Source organism: Phalaenopsis equestris, unplaced genomic scaffold (genome assembly GCF_001263595.1).
Source record: "Phalaenopsis equestris unplaced genomic scaffold, ASM126359v1 Scaffold000773, whole genome shotgun sequence".
In the NCBI taxonomy this organism is placed as follows: Eukaryota; Viridiplantae; Streptophyta; class Magnoliopsida; order Asparagales; family Orchidaceae; genus Phalaenopsis; species Phalaenopsis equestris.
The window spans coordinates 203,556-216,787 of NW_018165213.1; the positions used below are offsets into that span (position 1 = coordinate 203,556).

Below are 13,232 nucleotides of genomic sequence, written 5' to 3' on the forward strand. Positions count from 1 at the left end.
CACTGAGTATGAGAAATGGAAGAAGAAACTTCCATACTTGAGAGCTCAAGAGTTACATTGTGGGAACCTGCATCTATATACAACCCTAGCTCAGGACATACTAAGTGATAATATGTATTTGTTCTATCAAGACGTATTGTGGAATGATATCACTAATATAATCAACCTACCAAGGGACTACATTGTTTTTGCTACCTTCAACGTGACAGACTTGACTCCATGCTATGTGAGCCGGAAGCACTGAAGAATGAAGTCGGAGCTGCCCCAACCCCAAGAGACTAATGTGGGCTTATTAGGTGGTTAGCTGAATTGACCGACATTCATGGGGGTTGGAATTGCCGCTTATTCTCTCTCCCAATTTCTTATTTTACTCCCTTTCATATAGGGAACTTCTTATCTTTTATTTCTTTCCTAATTTTAGTTCTTGGCTATTTCTCTTCATTTTTTTATTTCTATTCCTTACATATTTCTCTTCCTTTCATATTTCTCATCCTTCATCTTCCATTCCTTGTCTTTTCCTATTCTTTTCTTAATTTTTTTTCCTTCATACTCTTATTCTTTCCTATTATAACTACTAATACCTATTAAAAATATGTTGTCTGTCATCTAGATTATAGATTTCTGTCAGGAAAACCGCTGGTGCACGTTTTCCTTTTCTAGGGTTGTATCAAAGGGATTGGTTGGTACTTTAGTTGTATCTCTCTCCTGAGGTGATGATTATCTCTCCTTTTCCTTTCTACATCCTCCCACGTCGCTTTCTATAGCCATACCTCATTGTATCCTATCAGAACATTACTTAGATTGCTATGTTTTGTAGGCTTCAGTCTACCAGCCGCCTCCCCTTCCCTTTTAGTATTCATGCCGCCCAAACCGCACCTCCTTTCTGCTGTTTCAGCCGAGAAACACGTCGTGCCTGCTCTTCCGCCGCTATCCATTTCAACACCTCACTGCCACCACCTAAGACAACAACCGTACTTGTTCTTCCTGCATTTTCACACCTCCCATTGCTTCCCTTACTATCGCGACTCTCACCAGTCATTCCAATTCATCTAACAAACGCCCCCGCTCTTGATGACATTTGCTCATGTCATTGTGTTTCACCTTTTAAATATATTGATTATAACTATTTCTTTAATTCAAATAGTAATATTAATTATTTTATTATGATTGGGGCTAACTTCACCATCAGAAATGTTGCCCGATATTACGACTAGTTAGGTAGCAAAATCACGGCGCCTGTGACCAAAGTCATCATAACATCATCCCTTTACTGACTCCCAACAGCTACCACTAATTATTAGAAGCAAAAACTAGCTGTCGATACTCTATCGAGTTTCGAGACGGATTTGAGCCCCTGCTCACCAACCATCGAAATGTATGCCACATGTTCCTTGACCCTGCAGCAGACGGTGCTCGCTATCTATTACTGAACGACATAGGATCTCTGTTCTCGCAAAACATCTCTCTTTCTGTCTCTCGGTCAAGTGGAAAGTTGAAATGGAGGCTAGCATTAATCATCATCAAATCCTTGCTTTCTTTATACCGTTCCTACTTCTGTTGAGCGCTACGACGATTTCCTCTGCTGCAAAGGTCATATAATCTCTCTCTCTCTCTCTCTCTCTGTCGCACTCTCTTATCTTTTTAATGGGATTTGGTTTGAGAGTGCAGCTGGGGCAGACGTGCTTGGTGGATGGGAACTGCGACGCGGGGCTGCACTGTGAGACCTGCGTAGCAGATGGCGGAATCCGGCCCCGTTGTACACGGATTAGGCCGTATGATCCTAAATTTATGGTAAGAATCAGTTCTAATTTTGAGGCATGTGATAGATCTAGAGAATGAGCGTGTTACGGGTGCAGGGGACAGGGCTAGCCTTCAACAAGTATGCGTGGCTGACGACGCATAACTCATTCGCGCGGCTTGGCCAGAAATCGCGCACTGGAACCCCCATCCTCACGGAAACCAACCAGCAGGACTACATCACTGACCAGCTCCAAGTATTCCCCCTCTCCCCCTCTCCATTTTCTCTTAAAAAAAGTTCATGTTTTTGGCCGCCGGGCAGCGAGCAGGCCATGGCGCATGGTTCGAACACATTGGATATTGACGCAGGGGTACCTGCGCGCACGTCAGTGCTGGCGTGCAAGTTGTCCTACCCGGCTTTGATGTCGTAGTTGTGGCATTTACTCTTTACTATTGGAGGAGCCACGCCGTGGAAGGAAACGGATGGCTTTTTATGACGACATCCGTTTTTAATATCTAATGAATAAATATATTATTGGTAATAAAAAAATAAATATATTTATAATAAATTAAAACAGAAAATAAAATTTTAATGATGTTTATGTGAAATATGTAGGATATAAAATTATATTGAAAAATAATTTCAAAATTTAATTGTTTTGACATAAAAGAATGAGGAAATATAATATTTATAGTAGTTAATGAGGTAGATAATTTTTTTTAAATATTTATATGAAATAATAGAATTATAGAACTACAACAAAATTATCGAAAAAATTAACCTGCAAAATCTAAAAGCTTGTGAGAGATATCACTTATACTCTAAAAATTGCTCATGATTAAGCCTAGGCATTGGGTGGGCAACCCGACAGGCTTGCCATAAGACCGCTTTGCAGGCTCAGCTCGGCCCACACTCATTTTGCCTTAGTCAAAGCCTGAATAAGCCCGACCCACACCTAGCCTGACCCGCACGTTAGCCCGATCTCATCAATATATTTCACGATTCAAGCTTTTAAGGCAATTAGTTTTCTTATCCTTTTTCTTCTTTATCTCTCCATAAGTTTTGTTTTTTATATTAATATCAATAAAATCTTTTATATCACATAAAAACTGTCACTTTTATATTTCTTTTAAAATGCATATATAAGCTGACAAATATATAAAAATTGAAGTCCGGGTGTTAGATATGTAATTAAATATAATTTGATGAGTAGCATATATGTAATTTTTTTTGGCGGCATTTTACTCTATTCTTTTTTTTTTTACATGTTAAGATGTTCTCAGTTTAAAATCTAATTTATTTCATAAACACATAGCTAAAATTTTTACATATAAAATCAATTTAAAACTTTTGTCACACATTCTTTCATATTTCGAATGTTCATATTGCATATTTTTTGAATATTTTAAATCAACAACATGATTTGAGAGAAAATATTAAGGATTTTGTTATTTATTTATTTTTTGGTATATCAAATCATTTTTCTTTTAAAGTCCATAGCAGCCCGCGGGCCGACCTGACCCATTTAGTAGGCAAGTCGGCCTGTGAAATTATAAATAAATCCAGGCTCTAGTCCAACTTGAGCCCACTTTGATTAGTCCTATCAAAAATTTCAACTAAGTCTACTATAACATTCCCGAAAAAAAAATATAGTACCCTAAGAAGAACATCACATATCTCAAGTTCTTTTAAAGTTATATCAATTTTAAATGCAAGCTACTGAGGACAAATAAAATTTACCTTCTTTAAATATTTTCCTCCACCCTTCCGAACTTGTTTTTTGACATGTATAGTATTCAATACAGAATATAAGCATGGAGAAAATAGAACTGAATTATTTTCTAATACAAAAGTCTAACATGAAAAATATGCAGGTATAAACAAAAAGGACAAGTTTGTAACAGTAAGTGAATCTCAGTTCAATATGTTTCACATGAATATTACATTAAAAAGATCTGCTTTATCGCAACACGCAAATCCATATATAACCTAGAACAATAAGAAATACTAATCCAGTACATTAAAATAAAAACTAAATATATCAAAGTAGGTAGAAACAACAAGATAAATGTCCAGTACAATAGATTAAAAAGCAAATACATCAATACAGTACATCAGAATATTACATCAGTACATTACATTAGAATGAAAATATAAATTTAATCTTCCTCCTCATTCATCATCATCACCAGCACCTGCCTCAGCTTCTTCCTCAGAATCTACTTCCATAGCCTTGTTGTGCTCATATAACTGGTATGGGGGATATGCAGGAAACTCTACTGATTTTTCACCCCCAATCCAATGATTTTGTCGATACATCTCTAGCTGAGCAGCACGAAACATGGCTCAATGGTCAAATCTACTTTTATTTTGTTGATCCAAATGTGACAAATGCTCATTAAATTTGTATACCTCTACTTAGAGAATTTCAGTATCATTCATTACTTTGTCTAAATGTAGAGCAAATGTGTGATGGATAAGAAGTAGAAGAACTTGACAACCCCATATCACAACCTCTCTTAACATCCACATGCCATTTATACAAATCAAATTTTGATGCAGAAATTGGTTTCAATGGATGTAGAATCTCTTCCCCACTTTAAACCATACCTCCGACATTTTGACATAAGGAAAAGACAATGGATGGATGTCCTAAACCAGACCCTACATCAATGGGGAGATCTTTTTAGATGCAAAATTTCAAATAGGATCGCTTCTTAGACACATAACTAACATTGGTAGAAGGCATTAGTTTAGCATAAATGAATAAATGCCAGGCTTTTGATATCTTATTTAATTCTGAAGCAGAGAATTTAACCAGTACTCCCTCAATAATTTTCCATTTACCTCTACCATCAGTCAAGAAATTTATCACTTCATTTAACATATCAATAGTAGAATCTGCATAAGAGAAGTAAGGAGTACTATCCAAAGTTAATAATTCATTAATGCGAGCAATAGACATGTCCACACACGATCCTCTCACAAAAAAGATATTGTTATGAGCTTCAAGTAAATTCAGATAGAATTCTCTTAGCACTGGTACCGCTGCAGTTGAAGTGTTGTAACAGAGCTTCTCCTACTTCTTACTTTTTATTATTCTATCTATCTCTTATCCAGGATTAACAAAACCTCCTTCAGCAATAAGTTACTACGAAATCACGATATCTTTCCTCAGCTGCAGTGTTAAGAAACTTAGACTTGTCAAATGAATCCTTGTTCAACCTCCCTTTGGTTTTTAGTGCAATAACAAGAGTGAGATATGCAAATCAAAGGTTCTCTTCTTCACGGATTAACCGAAAAATTCAAAAATTTCCCAGGTGAATAAGGAAATGAAAGGCTGAGATTTGGAATTTCAACTTTGGCAGAGGGATTCCAAGCTTCAAAGCTCCAAGATTGATCTAAATGCAAGAGAAAGAAAACCCCAAGTATCCCCCTAATTTCGCTTGAGAAAAGTTGGGTAGAAAATCTGGCAAAAATGACTTAAACTGGAGCTATCGGGCCGGTTTTTCTCGAGTAGAGGAAACCGGTGCCTAGGCGTCGTGATATGGGCACCAAGGCGCTCGAATTGCGGCTCCTAGGGGCAAAGGTGCTAGTTTACATCCTAGCATTTTGATGCCAGGAGTCCCTAGGTCTTCGTGAACGCACCAAATTTGTTTCAAATCATTTAAAGTGACTATATTGATTCTCTCCAAGTCTTAATTCACACTAGAAAATAAATAAATACAAACGATAATGGAAATTAGCTCATCCTACTTTTCATCACTCCTCCCTTCCTTCCAATTCCTAACAGAATCTTCTTCTAAATAGCTAATGGGTGCTTTTAAATATTTTATTGGTCAAACCCCTAGACAAGATTACTCCCAATATGTTAGCTTATGTGTTGCCAACCTCAAGAATTTCCCCGTCCTCTAAAAAACTTGTTTTCGAAACGGTGAGAGCTGCCCCAATCGAGCCCCTAGTCTTAACGAGAAGATTATCGATTCACAATCTCACATGACTTAATAAAATCAAAGCAATTTGTCTCAAACCTAAACAAACAATCCAAACAAACACTCCAATCCACAAAAAAAAATAAGACAACTCGCTACAAACACAATCAGACACAGATACAAAACTTGTGTTGCTTTTCAAAAAACGCTTGGTTTAACATCATCAGCCTGACGAATCCAAATATTTACTTCAGTTGACCCATCATTAAAACTTCATTTATTATACGCTTATTTTCACATATATAAAGTTTAAGCCTTTGTTCGCTAACTTTAAATATCATACCAGTTTTAGGATTTTTAATGTTGATTGCGCTAAAAGAATAAACTTTAATTACAGTAAATGAAACAGACCTCCTGGACTTAGGTTTTCCAGAAAATAATTTTAATCTTGTATTATATAGTAAAACCTTCTGTCTAGGTTCAAAATCTTTCTGAAGAATCCTCCGATCATGTCAATTTTTCATTCTCTTTATAAATTTTCGCATTATCATAAGATTCATTCCTAGTTTTCTCGAGTTCATTTAACTGCAATAATCTCTTATCACCAATTTCTTTCAAATTATAATTAAATTCTTTAATTGCCCAATATGTTTATGCTCATGTTTTACTGATAAGTAGCAAGCTTTGTCAAAAATTAGTCTATAAGGAGATATTCCAATTGGTGATTTATACACAGTCCTATAAGCCTAATGTGCATCGTCAAGTCTCAATGACTAATTCTTCCTGTTAGGATTAGCAATTTTTTCCAATATTCTCTTGATTTCTCTATTAGAAACCAGCTAAACTACTAGTCTGAGGGTGATATGTTGTAGTTATCCTATGTTTAATATCAAATTTTGCAACTAATGTCTCAATCCTTTTGTTCTTAAAATGGCTTCCCCCATATGTAATAATTACTCTCAGCATCTCAAAATCTAATAAAAATATTTTTCTTCAAAAATTTCACAACACTTTGAGCATCACAGCTGAGTATAACTACTGCTTCAATCCACTTAGAGACATAGTCTACAACAATCAGAATATACAAATTTCTTAGTGAAGGTATAAATGATCCCACAAAGTCTAAACCCCAAACATAAAAAATCTCAATTTCTAAAAATAAAGTTTAGGGGCATTTCATCCTGCTTAGTATGTTACATTTTTATATATATTCACATTCCTAAACATAGTAGGCCAATAAAATTTAGATTGTAAAATCTTAAATACAGTTTTATCTCCACCAAAGTATCCCCCAAACTCAGAATCATGAAATTTCTGAATAATTTTTTAGGTTTCTTTTAATGATACAAATCTTTTAATAACTTGATCCTTATATTTTTTATATAAATATGAGTGATCTCAAAAATAAGATCTTACGTCATGAATCAATTTTTTCCATTGATGATATGTTAATTCATAGGGTATAATGTCACTAACAATAAAATTCATTATGTGAGCATATCATGGAATGCACCATTCAGTAATAGCGTACAGTTGCTTGTTAGAAAAACTTTCATTAATTTCCTCTTCATAAATATAAGACTTTCCTTGATCCAATCTAGATAAATGGTTAGTAATTTAATTATCCGATCATTTCCTATCCACTACTTTAATATCAAATTCCTGCATTAGAAAGACCAATCTAATTAGTCTTAATTTAGCATTTTTCTTTGACATAAGATATATAATAGCAAAATGGTCGGTATAAACAATACATTTAGTTTCAATTAAAAAAGATCCGAATTTATTAAAAGCATAAACTATTGTCAATAATTCATTCTCACTAATAGTGTAATTAATTTGAGATTCATTAAGAGTTTTACTCACATAATATATATTTTTAAAAATTTTATCATGTCTTTGTCCTAACACTACCCCAATAGTATAATCACTCACATCACACATCAACTCAAATAATTTCCCCCAATCAGGTAAAACTATAATTAGAACAGTGACTAATTTTTCTTTTACTATATTAAAGACATTTAAGCAATCTTGATCAAAGTTAAATAGGGCATCTTTTTCTAAAAGAATGATATAAAGGTTTGACAATGTTTGAAAAACTTTAATATATCACCTATAGAATCCAACATGTCCCAGAAAACTTCTAACTCCCCGCACTGCGGTAAGAGGAGGTAGTTTAGTGATTATTTGAATCTTAGTTGGGTTCACTTCCATGCCATTTTTAGATATTGTATGTCCCAGAACAATTTCTTTCGTGACCATGAATTAACATTTTCTTAATTAAAAACAAGGTTAGTCTCTTCACTGCATTTTAACACATTTGTTAAATGGTCTAAACATGAATCAAATGAGGTTTCAAACACTGAGAAATTATCCATAAAAAAATTTATCCCTTTCTCAATCAAGTAATAGAAAATAAACTTCAGGCACCTTTGAAAGAGTAGCAGCTGCGTTACATAACTCAAAGGACATTCTTCTAAAAGCAAAAGTCTCAAAAGGGCTTATAAAAGTAGTTTTTTTTTAATCCTCAGGAGCTATATGTATTTGATGATATCCAAAATATTCTTCTAAAAATCAAAACTATCGGTGACCAACTAACCTATCCAACATTTGATTCAAAAAGGGTAAAGGAAAATGATCTTTACTAGTGGTTACATTCAATTTTTGGTAATCAATGCAAATTCACCACCCAATGGCATGTCTAGTCGGAATTAATTCATTCTATTCATTTACAGATATTGTCACTCCCCCTTTCTTAGGATACAATGTATTGGACTAACCTTAGCTCTATCTGATATAGGATAGACAATGTTTGCATATAACCATTTCAATATTTTCTTTTTAAAATCTTTCATAATTGGATTTAATCTCCTTTAAGGAAGAGGGTATCTCACTATTTTTTTTCTTAGGGTTTATCCCGATGTTGCCAGGAAGAGTTCCTTGAGGTCGATTACTAAGCGAGTTAGCAATTTGTCCCAGTTGGTTTTCTATATTCCTTATTGTTGCACATTGACTTTGTAGTTGATACCCCATTTGCAACACAACCTCCTCCAAAGTCAAATTCTTCTTCTTAAATTGTAAATTAATGCTAAAGTCTGGTGGATAAGGTCTATAGTTAGTACTGCCCAGGTTATTTCAATTTCCTAAAAGATTTACTTGGTTATTTCCCCATTGTTAGTTTTCCTCACCAGAATTAATATTCCAGTTAAAGTTAGGATGGTTTTTCCAACTTGGGTTATAAGGGTTGGAATAAAGGTTGTTTGGTTTGTTGTTAATTGCATTTAAGGTTTCAATGATGAAGTGCTAGAATCAGCCATCTGTCCTAATGAATTTTCCTCAATTACAAGAGATATTTGAGGTTGGTTTATTCCAAATTGATCTAACTTCCTAGAAATTGCTGCAACTTGAGAAAATTGAAAACACATCAATATCATGTTCACTGACTATCTTTATAGGATTTACACTTTCATGAGGTCATTGAAAATTATTTGTAGTCATCTCTTCAATTGAAGAATAAGCCTCATCAAATGGCTTCGACATGAGTGAACTATCAGTGACAACTTCAATAATAAATATAAGAGATCCTACTAACCATTATAAAAAGTTTGAATAACTAATCAATCAGACAGAGCATGATGTGGACACTTCCTAAGAAGTTCCTTAAATCTTTCTCATGCTTCATAATTGACTCACCTTCATACCGGCAAAATGAAGTAATATCATTTCTAAGTTTAGCAATTTTTGAAGGTAGGAAATATTTAGCAAAGAATTTTTAGTCTAAGTCACCCTAAATTCTATCGATTCAGGTGCTAATGAATTTAACCACATTTTAGCCTTATCACTTAAGGAAAAAAAGAAAAATCTTAAGTCTAACAGTATCGTTTGATATGTCTTTATAATGAAATGTAGTGCAAAATTCTAGAAAACTTGTTAGTGTAAATTTGGATCCTCGGACGGAGTTCCCCCAAACTGGTTGTTCTGCACTATTTGGATAATAACATGTTTCAATTCAAATATGTTAGCTTCTATGACAGGAGTTTGTATGCTTAAGTGAATTTAATCAGATGTAGGATTAGCGTAATCCTTTAATGGTTTAAGAGCATTATGATGTTCATTATGTGGTATATAATTATCAAATTTGTTTTGTTGATTATTCGTTATTTCTTCTACGAGTTGTTGAAGTCTTTTCTGTTTTTGAATTTTTCTAACTGTCCTCTCTAGTTCTGAATTGTACGATACAAGCCTCGAAGGTCCTGTACTACACTTACACAACTAAAGATTTTACTATTAATTAAAAAACGAAAATATATTTTTTATATAAATTTTCTAATTTTTATTTTTTATTCAACTAAACAAACACTTACACAATGAAACTATAATATGATTTTCCAAATCTAAGTATAATTAATTCAACTAAAGTCCTCTTAAAAGATTATTTATCATTGCTTCCCAGACAACGTTGCCAGAAATTTGATCCACTCCAAGTGTGTGTGTCACAATGATGTAAGTCCTCCTATTCTCACCAGAAACTTGATCCACTCCTTAGTAAATTGATTAATACCTTAAAATTAAATATTCTTACACATTGGGCTTTCTCACGCAAATATATGCCTAGTTTCAATAATACAGGTCTATTAAGTTAGGATATCGATCCCACAGAAAAAGTGGTAATAAAAAAAGTTCTAGTTTACTATGATAGGGTCTTAGTTTGGAATGTAATTTAAAATGGTCTTTCTAACAGTTACTCCTAAATTATTACACTAAATTCAAAGTTTTCTAACTATTCTTACTGGCTTTTGGTGATATCAAGATATGAAAGATACCAATCTCTTATGAGCGCATAAGTTGAAATGTAGGATAGGATACTAAGAATCTAATGTGGCTAGTGACAATAGGAGTATAAATTTAAGTTACCCTCTTCTGAGTGTGTAACAAAGTTTGGTTTAACTCAGTAAGCGTTTCTTCTTGTCACCCTAGAAACTCATAGGTTAAATCCCTCAATACTTATCTCCCTATCTAATTGCATTGCCTTATGGAGTACTTTTTTTTCACTCATAAGTTCAACGTGGTTTTTCCTAGTTGATAAAATCATTTTCCTGTCGAATCTTTATGGGTTTGCAACAAATTTTAACACAACAATTGATCAAATTAGTTAGTAAATTAAGCATGAAGTAAAAACCATCACATTAAGATTAAAAGTTCAATTATATATGCATCTTTGGATCCTACATATCCTATATATGCATCACAAGAGAAAGGTAAAGGAAACTTACTTACTAAGCATGAAGAACATGATGGAAACCTTCATCAAACAACAAAATAAATCCCTTAAGTATGTGATACAATAATTACAAGATAAATGTAAATGCAATACTTAGTTTTTCTTCTATTAAGAGATGAAAAGTTCCTCCCAACACTGGATTCAAGTCCTCCATGCACTGTAAAATTGATACCCATACAATAGTCTCTCAAGAACCTCACTAAGCACTCAAGAAAAGGTGGCAAACATACAATCTAAGTCTTCCTAGAATTTCTCGGCTTTCCATCACACTTTCCTTGGCTTCCCAAATGTTCCTACTGCTCCCTGGTGCTTCTCATTCATTCTTCTTCTCTTCTCCTCCTGTCAAATTCCCTGCCGAACTGCTTAAAACCACCAAATAACTCCCAAAGTCACGGTTCAACAACTGTGCAAAACGACAGTGCCTTGGCCTCAGAGCTTGGCACCTAGGCGCTGCCTTCTTTGTTGGAGGCGCAAAGTTCTGGCATCTAGGAGCCCAAAAGCTGGCGCCAGGGCACTTGAATGGAGCACCTTGGCACCCAGAATCCGGCACCAAGGTGTCAGTTATGTGAAATCCAATTTTGCTCCAATCAACTCATTTTAGCTCCTTTTCAATCCTGCTTCGCTCCAAGTGTTCTAACTGTTATACCTGCATAAAAAATATTAAAATACTTTCTTTAAAGTGCAGTTTCATCTAAAAAAAAGTTTAAAAGACAAATGAAATAAAGCATGCTTCAGGAAATCTCAATTAATCAAAGTGCAACATTGTTCTAGTAGTTAAATTCTCTTAACAGTTTGATTAGGTGGCAAGCTAAAAAAATATTTTATTTTATTAAAATTATAAGTTATTGATTTTTTTTCCAGAAACTTTAATTTTTTTATAAAATATTTAGTTTTCATTTTTATTAATAAGTGAATATTGCACTACTCTAAGACCCTCTGCCTACATAAGGCGGAAAAGAGAACAAATCATTTAACTAAATTGAATAAATACTCGTGTTCATCATTTGAGATGTGAAATTTGTTGAATTATGAGCTGCTATAAAACTATTTGTTAATAAATTAAAAAAAATGCTAATTAAGTTATATGTGAGTTCTCTTTTCTCATAATATTTTATGACTTCGAATCCTCTGGTGCCTGCACATAGTGTCAAACAATGATAAGTTTATTTTGCACGTGCTTCTTTAGTTTTCTAGAGCACTCTGAGGTAAATGATTGAAGATAATTTTTTTTCCCCTTTAAATTTCCTTGAAAATATTGTATGGCCATTATGGATGATGTCCACAACTCTAGAATAAGGCAAAGTATTTGAAATATTAGAAAATTTTAAATAATGCATGTAATTCTTGCGCATATAGTTGTGTGCAGATTTCAAATAATCTTTAAAAAGTTACACCTAATGAGATATAGTTCTACATTGATCATTTATATGTAGATTTAATTCACAAATTTATAGATAGATAGATTCATAAATTATCTATATGTAAGCTTAAGCTGTATGTATATTTATTCTTTCTTTAACCTACTTATATTAATTATGAATTTACATCAATTGTGATTTAGATTTATATTATATTGCATTTGATGTTATATATCTTATAATATACTCAATTTTGTTTTGGTTGTTGAATTATATTTCTTATAATCATTTATCTTATTACTATTATGGTTGCCCTCACTCTATTATTGTATAATCCATGCTCAAATTTTATTCAAAGCTTATCTAAACTTTGTTCGAATTTTATACAAATCATATTTAAATCTTTTTTAAATCTTTATTGAATTTAGTTTAAACCATAATAGAACATGTTTTGTGCATGGTTCGAACAAAGTGCAAATAAATTTTTAACCAAGTTTGAAGTAAATTTCAATACTGTCTCAAATTTTATTGAAATATCATTTTGCCAAACCATTGTCAATTGTAGCAAGCTTCAAATAAATACTTTTCGGGTCAAAATTAATGATAATTTGTCCAAATTAAATGTCTTTCTCCAAGAAAATAAATTAAGATCATAATTCTTTCATATTTGCTATAAGAGCCATATAGCATCAAATCTTCTTTCAAGAAATTCATAGTTATCCTAAATGCTTTTAATTTTTTAATCATATAAAAATCTTAAAGCTATTATGTGATGGAGACAATTTTAATAATTCCATCTTTTAGGATAAAATCACAAAAAAAATAAGAAATTTGAAAAAATGCACGAAATATTAAGAATTTAAAAAATAGTCCTTCGAATCAACCTGTGGCCTAATAGTTAAATGCTTAAACAATTCGAT

At 33.1% G+C, this 13,232-nt stretch overlaps 1 protein-coding gene across 1 annotated transcript in view; it reads left to right on the forward strand.

The window, feature by feature from the left end:
- The first annotated feature begins 1,236 nt into the window (after nucleotides 1-1,236).
- LOC110031129 (PI-PLC X domain-containing protein At5g67130-like) overlaps nucleotides 1,237-13,232 on the forward strand; it is a 23,025-nt gene continuing 11,029 nt past the window's right edge. Inside the window, exons 1-3 of the mRNA XM_020734196.1 lie at nucleotides 1,237-1,590; nucleotides 1,669-1,791; nucleotides 1,857-2,108. Of these exons, the coding sequence (XP_020589855.1) occupies nucleotides 1,498-1,590; nucleotides 1,669-1,791; nucleotides 1,857-2,108 (468 nt within the window). The 5' untranslated portion in view covers nucleotides 1,237-1,497. The remainder of the gene's footprint in view (nucleotides 1,591-1,668; nucleotides 1,792-1,856; nucleotides 2,109-13,232) is intronic.